This window comes from Urocitellus parryii, chromosome 1 (genome assembly GCF_045843805.1).
Source record: "Urocitellus parryii isolate mUroPar1 chromosome 1, mUroPar1.hap1, whole genome shotgun sequence".
NCBI classification, from domain to species: Eukaryota; Metazoa; Chordata; class Mammalia; order Rodentia; family Sciuridae; genus Urocitellus; species Urocitellus parryii.
In genome coordinates, this window is record NC_135531.1 from 127,446,932 (window position 1) to 127,462,911 (window position 15,980).

The 15,980-nt window shown below is 50.9% G+C and overlaps 2 protein-coding genes across 2 annotated transcripts; one reads left to right on the top strand and one right to left on the bottom strand.

The window, feature by feature from the left end:
- Positions 1-375: 375 nt before the first annotated feature.
- Pfn3 (profilin 3) lies at positions 376-789 on the top strand. The gene has a single exon (XM_026398252.2). It carries the CDS (start codon positions 376-378, stop codon positions 787-789), a length of 414 nt encoding a protein of 137 aa, XP_026254037.1.
- Positions 790-3,495: 2,706 nt separating this feature from the next.
- Positions 3,496-15,651, bottom strand: Slc34a1 (solute carrier family 34 member 1). The gene is made up of 12 exons (XM_026398220.2): positions 15,543-15,651; positions 15,260-15,409; positions 15,045-15,173; positions 14,828-14,971; positions 13,663-13,774; positions 13,332-13,527; positions 13,156-13,251; positions 7,438-7,507; positions 7,047-7,214; positions 5,099-5,215; positions 4,875-4,999; positions 3,496-3,999 (listed from the first exon to the last, which is right to left on the bottom strand). Exons 1-12 carry the CDS (start codon positions 15,649-15,651, stop codon positions 3,496-3,498), a joined length of 1,920 nt encoding a protein of 639 aa, XP_026254005.1.
- Positions 15,652-15,980: the final 329 nt, after the last annotated feature.

The following is a 15,980-nucleotide window of genomic DNA, read 5'->3' on the forward strand; positions in this document are numbered from 1 at the left end:
TCTGAATCTTGAGAACGCCATCTAGGGATCGAATGTTTCCCTTACAGGCTGAGAAGTCCGGTCCAGACATGCATCTTTCTTTTTGTTCTTAAACCCATCTTTTAAGTGGGCCATTTAAGTTGGTTTTTCGAGGGTCTCTGGAGTCCTGGATTCCATCCTACAAGCTAACTTTAGAACTTCAACTCGTGTAATACGCGAAAGCCCCCACATTCTCCAGCCTAGGTAGACTCTCTGTGACGTCGCCTCATGCCACACGTGGCGTTGTCTCCTGCCACGGCCCCGCCCCCGCTTTCGTCACAGCGCCGCAGGCGTCCTAGCCCTCGGCACAGCAGGACATCCCTCCCAAGCGCCAGACGGAGGGACGCACTGAGCAGGATGGGTGACTGGAAGGGCTACATCAGTGCAGTACTGCGAGACCAGCGCATCGACGACGTAGCCATCGTGGGCCATTCGGACAATCGCTGCGTGTGGGCTTCGCGACCCGGGGGCCTGCTGGCTGCCATCTCGCCGCAGGAAGTGGGCGTGCTTGTTGGGCCCGACCGGCAGGCCTTCCTGCAGGCGGGCCTGAGTTTGGCGGGCCGCCGCTGCTGCGTCATCCGCGACTATCTGCTGGCAGAGGGAGACAGCGTGCTGGACGCGCGCACCAAGGGGCTGGACACGCGTGCCATTTGCGTGGGCCACACGCCGCGCGCGCTCCTCGTGCTGATGGGCAGACGCGGCGTGCACGGTGGCATCCTCAACAAGACTGTGCACGAGCTGATCCGCGGGCTGTGCACGCAGGGCGCGTAGCACAACAGCCAGGCCGCCCCAGGTGGTAGCTGGACCAGAATAAACTCTGAATGGTTGTCGTGGGCTCATCCTCTGGTTCTCATGAGGATTTGCAACTACAGAAACCGGTTTATGGGAAGATCCTTGCAAAACAATTCCTAGTGGGGTTGGGGTTATAAATCTAGAGGCTGCCCAGTCTGCTACCCACCCATTCATGGGTGCCTTGCAGAGGCCTCTACCTGACTGCTGCTTCTAGGCGCCTTCCAAGATCCTGGGGAGGGGGGCTGGGGATGTGGCTCAGCGGTAGCGCGCTCGCCTGGCATGCGTGCGGCCCGGGTTCGATCCTCGGCACCACATACCAACAAAGATGTTGTGTCCGCCGAGAACTAAGAAAAAATAAATGTTAAAATTCTCTCTCTCTCTCTGTCCCCCTCTCTCTAAAAAAAAAAAAAAAAAAAAAAAAAAAGAATTATTAAAAAAAAAAAAAAAAAAAAAAAAAAAGATCCTGGGGAGGACCCCACAGTTGAGAAGGAGTCCAAGGAGAGGCCTTCTCTGCCTCAGGCCTTAGATTCATTTTTTTCCTACAGAAACCAAATCATCTAGGCAGGACAAACAGTAAAAGGAGTCCCCGTTATTATGTGGAGACCTCTCCCCAGGCACACATCAGCTAGGGCCTGTGGTTTTAGAATTTCAGCCTTGAGGTTAGTGTACAGTAGTCCCTCGGTATCCTTGGGGATTGGTTCCTGGACCTCTGTAGGTAATAACATCTTCAGATGCTCAAGTCCCTTACATAAATGACAGTATTTTGTGTACTTCAAGTCATTCTAGATGACTTGTACTGTATGATACAATTTAAATGCTATGGAAATAGTTTCTTTTTTTTTTTTTTTTTTTTTTAAAGAGAGAGTGAGAGAGGGGAGAGAGAGACAGAATTTTTAATATTTATTTTTTTTTTAGTTCTCGGCGGACACAACATCTTTGTTGGTATGTGGTGCTGAGGATCGAACCGGGGCCGCACGCATGCCAGGTGAGCGCGCTACCGCTTGAGCCACATCCCCAGCCCCGGAAATAGTTTCTATACTGGCTTTTTTTTCCCTTTTTTTGCACTGGGAATTGAATCCAGGGGCACCTTACCCCGAGATACATTCCTAGTCCTTTTTAAATTTTTTATTTATCTTTTGGTACTGGGGATTGAACCCAGGGGCATTTAACCAATGAGCCTCATCCCCAGCCCTTTTTTGTATTTTATTTAGAGACAGGATTACACTGAGTTGCCTAGGGCCTCACTAAATTGCTGAGGCTGGCTTTGAACTTGCAATCCTCCTACCTCAGCCTCCAGAATTGCTGGGATTACAAGCATGTGCTACCGTGTCTGGCTAGTCCTTTTTCTTTTCTTTTCTTTTTTCTTTTTTTTTTTTTTTTTTTTGACAGAGTCTTGCTAAGTTGCTGAGATTTTCTCTATGTTGCTGAGCCTGGCCTCAAACTTGCATTCCTCCTGCTCAGCCTCTGGAGTTGCTGGGATTATAGTCATGTACCACCATGCCTGGCTACTATACTATGTTTTTGAGGGATAAGGGTAAAAAAATATATATAAGATCAGTACAGATGTAATTAAAGAGTATTTTCCAATCCACAGTGGGCTGAATCAGCAGATGCAAAACCTGTGGATACAGAGGTCCAGGCTGTACTTCCGCCCCTTCCACTTGGTGGAACACCAGCAAACGTTGTAAATGGGTGACAGAATGGGTGTGGTTGCTTGAGAGCAGTTTTGGAGCTACTAGGCACCTGAATCTCCCCACCATGCCTCAAAAGAGGGTCCATCGCTGGGCGTGGTGTTACACACTTGTGATCCTAGCAACTCGGGAAGCTCAGGCAGGAGATGGCGAGTTCAAAGCCAGCCTCAGGAACAGCAAGGCACTAAGCAACTCAGTGAGACCCTGTCTCTAAATAAAATAAAAATCAGGGCTGGGGACATGGCTCAGTGGTAGAGTGCTTGCCTAGTATGTGTAAGGCACTGGTGAGGCACTGGGTTCGATCCTCAACACCACATAAAAATAAAGGTACTGTGTCCATTTAAAAAAAAAAGACTTCCAAATGCATAATGAAATTTTAATTCCTTTCTCTTTTTCATGTGGCAGGGGTGGGAAAGGATTATAGTGGTGATGCTTGAAGCCCTGGATGGGGATGAGGAGACTGGTGTCGTGGGGGAAAGAAGGTGGCACAGAGGGGCTGAAATTCAATCAGTGACTCAGGCACCCACAAATGAGCACAAGCAAACAGCCACACAATCACCCATTCAGAGCCACCCTTACTCCTGTCTGTGGTAACCAGTCTTGTGTACACAGGGACACAAGTGCAGGCCTCCATGCACACATGCTAAGGACTCAAAATCATACCCAGATCCCCTGGAACCTGCACACAGCCTCCCACTGGTATGTCTTTGCACATGCATGGGATCATACACGTGTACACAAATACAGGCTTCTCCACCTATACACATAGACACAGACTCACCCCAAACACACGTGCACATGAACACTGCCTCTCAGTCACAAGCCCAGACCTCGATGGACCAGCATAAGGACAGGCACACACACAAGGTGGCATGTACCACATGCATGCGTGCACACACACATGCGCGCACACACTCACACACACCTTTGCCCTTCCACGCTGAGCTCTTTCACAGGCCTTTCCCTATTCCAGGAAGTAGTCTGGTCCTGCAGCCTAGAGGCGGGTGGCACTGTGGTGAGCAGGTAGTGCAAGGCGGGGGGAGGGTGTGGCAGGGGGCAGTTCCTCCAGGAAGACCCTGGCAGGCAACTGGGGTGAGCGGGGCTCAGGCCTGGCATAGCACAAGGTGGCACGGGTGATGAGGCGGTCTAGGGGCTGCAGGGAGTGCATCCAGCGGGGCAAGAAGTCCCACGTCTGCAGCCACTTGGGCAGGCGTCCAGGACTTCGACTCTGCAGTATATTGATGAATGCCACAAAGGCCAGCAGGGCCCCAAAAGGTGCACCCACACCTACCATGGCCTGCCAACCTGCCATGGAGATACCAAACACCAGCGAGGGCAGCAGCAGGAAGCACACGAGGAGATAAAGGACAGCGAACCATCGGTACTTGGCGGTGCGTTTGCCCAGAGCCTTGGCCATGCGGATGGGCAGGCGCGTGCAGGGCAGCGGGTACCACAGCAGGATGCCCGAGATGTTGAAGAAGAAGTGGCAGAGAGCAATCTGCAGGGGAGGAGGGGAGGGGCTGAGGAGGGCAGGGCCTGCCATGTCAGGTCAACAGGGACAGTTATTAAGGAGCCCAACTTCATCTGGGCAGCAGGAAAGCCACTATTGAGAGCTGACATGCCTACAAGTGGCGCCAGAGTGACTGCACTGGTTATTAAAATATTAAGATACTTCTGGACTAGTTGGTAAATAACCACTGCCCTGAACTTTTGTCCCTACTGACCCCTCTCTCAGGAATTCCCCAACAAATATTGCCAAAATCCAGTGGCCAAAAGATAAATACTAGTTTCTGGCTCACCATTCTGGGCTCTTAATTGGTCAGTGTCTTTTTGGGTGGCTTCTAGAACAATTTCCCCTTTGCCATCTGCCTCTTCCCCCCAACTATACTCATCCATGATCCCCCAGACTGGGCCAGGTCTCCTCTTACAGTACTGTTTTTGATTAAGCCCAGGGGCACTTAGCCACTGAGCCCTAGCCCCAGCCCTTTTTAATATTTTATTTAGAGACAGGGTCTTGCTGAGTTGCTTAGGACCTCTCTAAGTTGCTGAGACTGGCTTTGAACTTGGGATCCACCTGCCTCAGTCTCCTGAGCCACCAGAATAACAGGCGTGGGCCACCACACCCTGCCTTGTCATAGCACTTCTTATAGCGCAAGTCCAGCTTGCTATTACTTTTGGTGTGATTATTGAGCAATGTTTCCAATGCCCAGGTCTCGAGGTGGGAATCAAGCCTACTTTCCCATAATGGCTTTCCAGGGATCATTTTGGGTGGCCTCAGTATGCAGTCCAAAATATTCATTATATGTGGTCACACCCATGGTCAGGCCCTGCACCCCAGCCCCAGCCACAGGCAGGGCTGTTCTCCCAACGCACCTGGAAGGAGCTGGACAGCTTCTCCTTGGGGCTGGCCAGTGCAGCCAGGATGGCCGTGGTCGTGGTGCCAATGTTGGAGCCCAGCGTGAGCGGGTAGGCCCTCTCGATGCTGATCACACCCAGTCCTGGCGGGCAGGGGAAGAGGATGCAGAGCCTCCCCAGCCTCCTCCTTCAGCCCTTCCCCTCCCAGCCCCCCTCCCCTGCTGTTCAGCGCAGGCACTTACCGATGAGTGGGGTTATGGCCGACGTGAACACAGAACTGCTCTGGACAACAAAGGTCATGCCAGCGCCTACCACCATGGCAAAGTAGCCTGTGACCCAGGTGAAGGGGGCAGGCAAGTCTGCAAGGAAATCCCATCCCAGCAGGCGGGGTCAGTGGGAGAGCACTGGGAGAATAGGCACCCTCTTTGGGACGGAGGTACTTGTATGCCAGTCCCCTGCTAAACTTCAGTGACTTCCACTTCCCCATCTTTGATCTTGCGTTAGAGGCCTCTCTTGCTTGGTGCCGTCATGGTATCATGCCCCAGTTGTTCCCTCTGCCCAGAATATCCTAGTCAGCATCTAAATATGGTCATCCCTTAACATCCACGAAGGTTGGGTCAAGGATGCCTGTGGATACCAAAAGCCATGGATGCTCTAGTCCCTTCAATAAAGTGGTATAGAATTTCCAGGCGTGGTGGTGCATGCCTGTATTCCCAGCAGCTTGGGAGGCTGAAGCAGGATTGTCACAAGTTCGAGGCCAGCATCAGCAGCTTAGCTTAGGCCCTAAACAATTTAGTGAGACCCTATCTCAAAATAAAATATTAAAAAAAAAAGAGTTGTGGCCCCTGGCTTCAATCCCTGGTACCTACATAAAAATAAATTAAAGAAAAACATTTTAAAATGATGTAGTATTTACATATAACCTATACACAACCTCCTATATACTTTAACTTATCTCTAGATTCCTTATACTATTTAATAAAATGGAAAGGCTATGCAAATATCTGTTGTATTGTTTATGGAATAATGACAAGAAAAAGGTTTGCATATGTTCAGGACACATGCCATTATTTTTCTGAATATTGGTGATTCATGGTTGATTGAATCTGTGGACTTAGATCCCAGAGATACAGAGGGTCAACTGTATTTAACTTCAAGCTCAGCTCAGATAGCACCCGCCTGCTAGGAAGCCCTCCCTGACACCCCCTATAACCTACCCTTTTTGCTTTTTCCTTCTCTGAGCTCCCTGTTCCCACATGTCATTCAGCCTCTCCTAGTGCCAAGCAGCATCCCCAAAGCTCAAAATGAAGTGAACAATGAAAATTCGCTGATGTCCCTCCCCTGCCCCAAAGCCTGTGTGCTTTCCCATTACCTACAGCAAAGTCCAGGCTGGGAGCAGAGCCTAAAGGCCCTGAGATTTGGCTTCCTCCTCATCCTGACCTCATTCTGCCTAGAGACAGAGCCCTTCTGCTCCCATCACCCTCTGTTTGTACCACAAACCAGACAAGCTGGGTCCTGCTTCTGAGCCTTTGCACTTGCTGTTCTCTTCATCTGGAATGTTCTTCTCCACATTTGTTTTTTTCTTTTTCTTGCTGAAGACTGAACCCAGGGCCTCACCCATGCTAGACAAGTGCTCTAGTATGAGCTACATTTAGGCCTCAGCTCAAGGTCTCCTTCAGAGACCTCTGACCGCCCCTTGAAAAGCACCTTTTCCATACTCTATTGCATTGCCAATTTTGTTCTCCCCTTTGCAGTTACCTTGCCCTTTCTCCAAATTTATCCCCCTCATTCATTTATTTTGCACTGCCCATCTTCCCCTTCTGGGCCGAGAGCCCCTTGAGATCAGGATCCATCCCTACTTGCCTCACCCCTCTTATCCTGTGGCATGCAAAAGGAGACTAAAGTCTATTTGTCGACTGAATAAAACAATGGCCTCTGGGAATCTCCACCAGCTAGAATGGAACTACAGCCAGAGGCAGCCCCAGTTCCTCAGCTGTCAGTACCTCAGGAATTTCCAGAATTACCCAGCCCAAACCCTTCTTTGTTCACACCGGGAAAGAGGCTCACAGATGGTAGGGGTGTGCCCAGATCTAGGCAGTGGCAGGACTTGGCAGGATCTGGAAGGAGCCATTTTGGAGCCCTGCCCAAAGCCCTGTCCTGCAGTCTTCCCACCCACTGCTCATGGCTCACCAGTGTTGATGACCTTCTGGATGACCTTGGCCACCTGGCCCTTGAGCAGAGAGTTGAGCATCTTGACGAGGAGGATGAGGCAGGTACATAGGAGCACCAGGGAGCCAGCCAGCAGGATGAGTCCCACAGCCAGGTCAGGCAGCCCCGTGTCCACGAAGATGTGGTTGCCTGCAGGAGGTGGTGTCAACCGCTGAGAGCTGGCCCCCAATCCCACATTTGCTACCCCTTGGGCTGTGAGCCTAAGACCCCACCTCTTGGGTCACCAGCCCTGACCCAAGCCCAGGAGCTGGACTGATGGGCAGCTGTCTTTCCTGGGGCTGGACGAAGCATGGTTGGGCAGCTCTGTAGCTTCCCTGCCATGTAGGATACCTCCCATGTTGCAGGTACTTACATTTCTCCATGGTAGCATTTCCAAGGGTCTGGCTAGCATTGGCCTCTGCCCTGGACATGGAAGTGGAAACCTATATTAAGAAGAAAGTGACATAGAGAATCTAGGAAAACAGCCTGAGGTTGGGGGCTAAGATGGGAAAGCTGGAGATAAGTCTGCAGGCTCTGTGACCGTGGACAGGTCTTTTGCCCTCTCTGAGCCCAAATCCTCCACTGAAAAGATGTGAATGCAAAACTTGCCACACAAGCATCTGGCTGCAGTAGGTCCCCTGCTTACTCTGTCCATTAAGCCACTGACCTGGCTATCCCTGAGACCAGTAGGGGCTTCCTGATTGCCAAATCCAGAAGCATCTTGTCTGTTTTCCTTTCCCTCTCAGTGGCACTGGGTGCCATGGACCATGATCCCCCTTTCCTGAAAACTCTCCCTTCTCCCTTTTTATTATCAGTCTCTTTCTTGGTGTACCTCACTCTTCCCCAGGACACCCTTTCCCCAGACGCACAGTTTGCCAGCTCCGTTCTCTTTGTGCTCAATTTCTTATCCTGAAGGGATCATATAGAAGGGGACAAGTGGTGGGGTCCAGCCCCCACATCTCTTCCTTCTCCACCTACTATCAGTGAAATGAGGGTGTCTCCCAGGGAGACCCAGATTCAGAGGGCCACAGGGCTAGGCAAGTAACCTGGGCTCAAGGCCCAGACAGCGCGCGGAGTGGCTGGAGAGTGTGTATGGGGCCTGGAGGGACAGTAACTACTTAGATCTGGGCCACTGTCTCCATCCAGGGACATAGTCCATCATAGACCAATTCTACAAGAAAAACAACAATTTTGAACTTTTAGATAAAGTCTCCCAATCTCTATAAATGCTGTACCCATCCTGAGATATACGTTATGATTCTAGCAAGCACAATTCTAGGGTCAGCAGGAGCAGTAGCCCATCTGGCCTCTGGACCACCTATTTGTAGCCTCCTTGGATAGCCCCATTGCATTATCCAAAATGCAGCCTGAGTTTCCTTACCTTTCTCCAAAGAGCCCAGAGACAACAGAGTAGTTGGGTGGGCTTGAAGGGGAGAAGCCCATCTCACAAAAGAAGAATTGGGCTTCAGTAAAGAGTGGTAACTCCCAGGGCCACACACCAGCAAGGGCCACCAGGATTCTAAGCAAAATTCAAGAGCTACAACTTCTCCCTGTTTTCTCATTCTGCCTCTGTTGAGAGGCCCTCAGGGGCTCTGTGTCAGGGACCTTCCAACCCTGACCCCCTCTGATGCTGAAGGTCTGGGATTAGCTGGGGTATTGGCACCTTGACGCTTACGGTTACTTTAGGTTTTGTTCCAAACTATGTGCCATTTAAAAAATGTATGACGGGCTGGGAACGTAGCTCAGTGATGCAGCATTTACCTAGTAGGCAAAGGCCCTAGGTTAGATCCCAGCACCACAGGGGGAAAAAGATGGAGATAAGAACTGTTTATGGCATCTGGTTTTAACATCAGGGTTTATTTTAGTGGGATGAGTTCCCTCAAATGAGACAATGTGCTCATCTGCCTTCTCAGTTTGCTGTGTCTGACCCTTGGGGTACCATCAAGCCTGGAGGCCTGAATTGCAGGCCAAGAAATAGAGAGAAAAATCATCTCTGATGGCTAGAATGGAAAACCAGGCTGGGGAGTGATGGTAGCTACTGTGTCAGCAAGGGAGAGAGCTGGGTGCCAGGGAGACAGAGAGCCAGGTATTTGCTGTTGAGCAGATTTGAGTTCAAATTCTTTTTTTTTTTTTTCTCTTTCAGTACTGGGTGTTGAATCCAGGGGCACTCTACCACTGAGCTACATCCCTAGACCTTTTAACTTTTTATCTTGAGACAGAGTCTCACCAAATTACCCAGGCTGGCTGAATTTGTGATCCTCCTGCCTCAGCTTTCCAAATTGCTGGGATTACGGTCATGTGCCACCACAGCAGGCCAAATCCTACTTCTCATACCAACTACTTGGATCAGTCAAGCCACCTCTCCGAGTCAGTTTTTTTTAAAGCAGGATAGTAGCTTGGGTTGTGACTCAGTGGTAGAGCACTTGCCTAGCACATGTGAGGCACTGGGTTCAATCCTCAACACCAAAGAAAGAAAGAAAAAAAATAAAGCAGGATAATCTTGGTTCATGACAAGCTTTCAGTAAATTGTGTCTCCAAATAAGCAATAGATGATTTCCCTCCCCGGACCCATTCAGGGTCATGTGGAATGTGGTTGAATTCCTAGGTCAGGACCAATGGCTCTGGCAGACGTGCCCAAGGATCCTGACCCTGTGGGGAGGAGCTTGGTGACCTTCCTCGGGGTGCCCAGCCTGGAGGGAGGCCTAGAAAGCAGATGACTCCCTGAGATAATTGAGTGCCTGTCCATCCCGTCCCCACTAACACTAACCTTCCCTGGGCCGAGACCGGGGATATCCTGGGAGAGGGGCTTGTGGGATCCTGGAGAGGCTAGAGGATGATGAGGAGCTTTGCTGGGGTCCCACCTTAGGGAAAATCAGGGACAGGGCAAGGCGGAGGGCTCAGACCTTTGGTTTTGGTGTTTGTTCTGTTTTGCTTTGGGTGCTGGAGACTGAACCCAGGGCCTCACGCATGATACACATAAGCCCTACCACTGAGCTATTTCCCAAATCCCTCTCTGGAGTTTTAAAATGTTGATTTTTCTATTTGGGGGTGAACCCACAAGAGAAGTTAGAGATCTTAAAGGGCAAAAGGGGAATGTAGAGGTAGCGGCAGGGCAGAAAGGTGGGTAGCCTGCAAAATCAGCTCCCATGAACCAAGGGAAGGGAGCATACCCTGGGGCTTTTTGCAGGACAAAGGGAGCTGATGGAAACTCCAGCCTAAATAATAGAGCTGGAAGGCCCAGGATCAGGAGCATATTCCTAGGATGTGACCATCCTGTCTGGGCCTGCCGTGGAGGTGGAGGCTGGAGGAGAAGAAAACAGGTTGGGGAATGAGTGTCAAGGGTGGAACAGAGTGAATGGGCCTTCCATACCCCTGGGCTCTCCCCATAGCTGAGCCATTTTCAGCTGTGGGACACTGAACCACACACTTAAGCCTCTGGCCTCCGTTGCCTCCTATAGGACCTGAGGTCTACAATGCTGTGACTTTCCCCAGGAGCTTGATTGGAAGGATCTTAGAAGAGGGAGTTGGGATTTTAATGCCTGCAGGGACACGCCCAATTAAGGAGACGCTTCTGGGAACGGAAGGAGGTTATTAAGCTCAGAGAGGACTGTTGGGTTCCAAGAATCCTTTCCCAGGGGAGACACACTCAGGGTGTGTGCCAGTGAAATAGTTTTCCCCCTGGAGGAAGGGGAGCTCCAGGTCTTTGTTCCTCCGAAGGCCGGACAACGCCGGACCACCAGCGCCATCTGGTGGCTAGGAGGAGAATTCTTGAGAACGACACCCATTTCCCACCTTGGAATGTCTCTCAGAGTGGCCTGTGACATTCTCAAGTTACTCTGTGGCATTCAAGCCCAGGGGTGGAATGGGAAATAAACACATATAGTGGAACCCCAGGTTGGAATCTGGGAAAGGTAGCGAGATGAGGAGTCAGAATTCTACCAGGACTTGCACCCCATCTCAATTACATGAATTAAAGCAAACCACTGTGCCTCTCCAAGGCTATAATGCTTGCGTCCCATGTTGCAAGTCCTCAAAAGATGCTTGTTTAAATCAGGCAGGTATGGTTGGCAATCCGCAATGTAATCCCACAAGAAGGTAATTCCTAGGGTAGTGCCAAGGTTCTTGGAACCTCCAGAAATGTTTGAAAAATCAGCCTCTGTTTTTTTTTTTTTTTTTTTCTCTTTCTCCAGTCTCCTATTCTTTCCTTGGTGACAAAGGTTTCCTGGAGAATGGTTTGGTTAAGGTCAGGTCTCACATGATGAAAGCTGGAGGCAATGAGAAGTGGCTGGAAGTATAGGGGAACTTTGTGGTCAAAGGAAAAACTTAGGTGCAGTCTTTGGTACAGGAGGAGTCACCAAAGCTTATCACAAGAGCACACACAATGCTGCATGAGTCCCATTCTCATAGGGACAGTCCCAGAGGGAGGGTGAGAGCAGGGATCTCAGATCCCCCGCCCCCAACTACTTTCCAAGCCAAGAAAATCCAACCTGCTCTTCAGGGATAGGTTTCCTGATGGAGTGGGGACATGAAACCAGTGCTTTGGCAATTGACAGCTGGGGCAGAAGAGAAGAACCTGAGGATTGCCCCAGCCAGGTGAATTGGATAGTTAGTCACAACACTGAGCTTTAGCTCCCTTTAGTGTAAAATGGGGTCCTGCCGTCCTCTTTGTCAGCACTGCAGGAGGATTATCCTGGGTGAGGAGGCACACCCTGCAAACGGGACCTCAATACTGCTCAATGCTGCAGCAGGTGGACAGTGGGCCTCTCAGAGGAATGAAGCTCTTTTCCATGGCTTGTTTTTTTTTTTTTTTTTTTTTTGTGGGTGTGTGTGAAGATCAAAAGGTGTGATTCTCTCTCTTTCGGCTTTTACACTGGAAGTAGAGAGGCGGTGGAATTCCAGAGAGCTCACAGAGTGCTCAGAGAGCTCTTGGCTGACATGTTAAAGAGGTCACAAACCAAGCTTAAAAGCTATCTACAAGGGCTTTTTGATGTCAAGCTGCCTTGAACTCTCAGAAGGCCTGAGCTGGAGCTGTGTGCCACTTCAGATGCAAAGGAACTCTGTAGGGCCACTCGATTGAGTGCTTTCTGTTCACGCTGGGATAAAGGTCCAGTAACATCAAGTAGTAAGTGGAGAGAATGAGGGCAAAGGGCTTGTATTGTGTGCTTCAGATTTCCTCGTAGCTTGTTCTAAATGGCATCACTCCTTATATGCAGCAATTCAGAGGCAAATTTGGGAGATCATGGTTTGGTTGAAGCATTTTCCTTTTTATGGCTGAGTAAGAAAGTGTGCTAATTGCTTGTGTCCTGTTAGCCTGGTATAATGGCTGGTCCATGAGTGTCCAACCAATCTGAACAGTTTTTTATTCCAGGCAGCAGAAACTGTGCAAAGGCATAAGGGGCTCATACCTGTGACAGTCTCCAGACGGAGCCCCTATGCCAGCAAAAGTGGCTACTGTGTCCCCAAGGTAGTCTCCATGCAACAGCTCACCTGGCCTGCTCCCGAGCCAAATTCCTGTTCATCTTACTCTTCCCACTCCCTCCCCACATTGCCGGGGCCCCAAAACATGGTAGAGCTGAGTCACTAACCCTACTGGTACACTCTGGGCTCTGACAGAGTAGGACAAGTTCTGGCAAATTTCATAGTCTTTCTGAGCCTGTGTCTCTACCTGTGAAACCAGAGGGTTGAACTAGTTCAGTGGTTCTCAAACTTGAGCATGGAGCAGACCCAGAGGGTTTGTTGAAGCATAGACTCCTGGGCCCCACCCTGAGTTTTTCTGATTCAGTAGGTCCAGGGTAGGCTGTATATCAGATGCACCTGATTTGCATCTACTTTGCATCTCCAATATGCTCCCCAGTGGTATTGATGCTGCTGGTCCAGAGAAAATACTTTTGAGAATCACTGGGCTAGATCAATTCCATGCCAACTCTAATTGATTGGTGATGTCTGCCTGAAGCAGTGTGTGAGGCTTGGGGGGATTCGCAATGTCTGCCATGGGCAGAGTGTCACAGAAAAAAGTGTCACATGTATACTCTGTCCTGGCTAAATGATCCCCAAGGTCTATTGAAACCAATAGACCAAGTCTGAGACTCACCTCCAAAGGTTCTGGGTTGCACCAGATTCGGATGAGACTGTGGTTCCTCAGGGACTCATCCCCTGTGGCAATGCTGGTGATCACAGACTTGTCCAGCTGTGGGCAAGATGAGGGCAGAGGGAGTGAGGATGATGGCCCTTATTATCCTCCACCCCATGTCAAGCACTGGCCCCCACCTGGATAATGAGCTTTGTGAAGGGCTCCGTGATGATCTTGAGAAGGTCAGGGGCATCACGGCCACCACGGATGTTGAAGGAGGCGACCACGAGTCCAGTGACATGGTGCAGGTAGCCCGTGGCAGCCTCAAGGGGCAGCAGGACCAGAACGGACAGCCAGTTAAAGCAGTCGTGCACTGTGGCCCCCGCGAAGGCCCTGGACAGGGAGGCTACGTTGCAGGGCAGCCTAGAGCCTGGGTGTGCTTGTGCTGGGGCTCTGGGCATGCAGGGCTGTCCGCCCCCCACCGCCACCACAAGCATAAGTCTCCATCCTAGTCCCCCCACGCCTCACCGCCGGAAGTCAGTTCTGTCTCCTGCCTGCATCAAAGCCACGATGGTGTTGGTGACAGAGGTACCAATGTTGGAGCCCATGATGATAGGGATAGCAGAGCTCACCTCCAGCACTGGGAGAATCAGGAACCGCTTAGCCAACTGGGTGGGTGCCACCTAGCTTCACACCCACAGGAGCTCCTGCCGGACCCATGACCCATGTCCCAGCCCCAAACAGCCTTTCCTGCCATACTGTTGATTGCCAAGACAGAAGGCCACAGGTCCATATGGGCAGGTGTTGTGTATTCCCAAGTGTGTGTCTTGCAAGTGTGTGACTAGAGGCGAATGGGTGCATGTATAAGAGTGTATTATGAGGACTCATGTGCCATATGCAAATATATATTTGTGCTTGTGTATGCACAGACACATGGAGTGATGGCTGGCTTTATGTCAATTTGGCTAGTCTATAGTACCCAGTTATTCAGTCTAGCACTAATCTGGGTGTAGAGCTATTTCATAGCTGTGATTCTCATCTACAATCAGCTGACTTTAAGTAAAGAAAATCATCCTTTTATTTTTTAAAAATATTTATTTATTAATTGTAGTTGGATGCCATACCTTTATTTTATTTATTTTTATGTGGTGCTGAGGATCGAACCCAGGGCCTCGCACACCCTAGGTGAACGCTCTACCGCTGAGCCGCAACCCCAGCCTCAGGCAATCATTCTTGATAATCTAGGTGAGTCTCATCCAATGGGATGAAAGGCCTGAAGACACAAACTGAGGCTTCCCCGAGGAAGAACTCCTACCTATGGACTACAGCGTTGGCTTCTGCCTAAGAATTCTAGTTTGACCTTCCAGATGGCCTGCCTATGGTTTTCAGACCTGACTAGCCAGCCTCACAATTATGTAAGCAAATTCTTTGCAATAAATTATATATCTCCTACAGGTCTGGTTTCTCTCACTGATGCAATGCATGACTATGTGGCCATCTGAAGATGAGCAATCCATTTGCTCCCCTCCCCAGCTTCCCGGGGTACCCCCTCTGGCTCAGATTCTTGGCCAGACTTTAGAGGACAGAGTGGGAGATGCTGGAACCCTGCCCTTTGTCCTCAGTTCCCTGTCCCTGCTCCTGCCCCCATCCCTCAGCCCTGACATGCTTCCCTAGCCCTGCTGGGCCAACTCACAGCCAGAGGAGACCATGCTGACAATGATGGATGTGGACGTGCTGGAGCTCTGCACCAGCACGGTCACCAGAATCCCTACCACCAGTCCCGCCACGGGGTTAGACAGGATGGCATTGTCCTTGAAGATGTCACCAGCCACCTTCCCTAGGAAGCACAAGCCAGCATTGTCTGAGGTCCTTCCAAGACCCTTCCCCATCCCTGTCCACCCAGGCCCTACCTCCAGCCAGCTGGAAAGCTGAGCTGAGCACGTCCAGGGAGCAGACAAAGAGGTAGAGGAAGGCCAGCATCAGCGGCACCTTGAGGAGCATCACACCAGCCTGGCGCAGCTTCTGGGCCAGCCCAAGCTCTGGAGGTGGGCCAGGCATGAGCAAAGTGGACCGGGGACCAAGGCAGTGACTGCCCATGCCCTTGCCATCCCCCCGCCTGGCCCACCTGGCTTCTGCTCCTCCTCCAGGGCCAGCTTGGCAGGTAGTGGGTCAGGGCACTCCAGGACCTCCCCATAGGGGCAGCTGTGCTCTGTGAGGGTCACTGGGCTCAGGCTGGGGAAGGCATAGGCAGATGTCCCTGGGATCCTGTGCAGGACTGAGGTTGGTCAGAAGTTACCAGAGGCCCTAGCAGCCCAGGGACAGAAAGAGCAGGTAGAAGGATAGGGACCTCACCCAGGATGTGGGCAACTGTGGGCAAGCAGGGTCCGGGGTGTGGGAACAGCACTCACCCTGTGGGCTGGGCACATAGGCGAAGGCTGCCCCGTGTACCATGTGCCCTGCGCGGACTGGAAGTGGGGAGACGGCAGGGGCCCCCAGCCTGTCTCCATAGGATATCATCCTGGATACCTGCATGTCAGGGAGCAGTGATGTGAGGGACAATTGCTGTGTCCTGGATACTCACACCCACACACATGTAGATGCACATGCATGAACACCCATTATGTGAGGTGCCACCCAACCTCTTCCTGGACAAAGCCAGAGATGCACCTCAGGAGCTCAGCACCAATATGGGCATCTATTCATTCATTCAGCAAGTTTTATATTGTGTATGTGGTACTGGGGGTTGAACCCAGGGCCTCACACACACTAGGCATGTGCTCTTACCACTGAGGTGCATCCTTAGCCCCAGGAAGAATTATTATTGATGATGACAATAGTACTAGGGA

What these genes read in the sequence shown, in the direction of transcription:
- Pfn3 (XM_026398252.2), top strand. Translation starts at nt 376, where the DNA reads ATGGGTGACTGGAAGGGCTACATCAGTGCAGTACTGCGAGACCAGCGC.
- Slc34a1 (XM_026398220.2), bottom strand. Translation starts at nt 15,651, where the DNA reads ATGATATCCTATGGAGACAGGCTGGGGGCCCCTGCCGTCTCCCCACTT. An exon ending in GGCCATAACCCCACTCATCG is followed by an intron (nt 5,000 to 5,098) that starts GTAAGTGCCTGC and finishes CCTGCCCGCCAG; the next exon opens with GACTGGGTGTGATCAGCATC. An exon ending in AGCTGTCCAGCTCCTTCCAG is followed by an intron (nt 4,000 to 4,874) that starts GTGCGTTGGGAG and finishes CCTCCCCTGCAG; the next exon opens with ATTGCTCTCTGCCACTTCTT.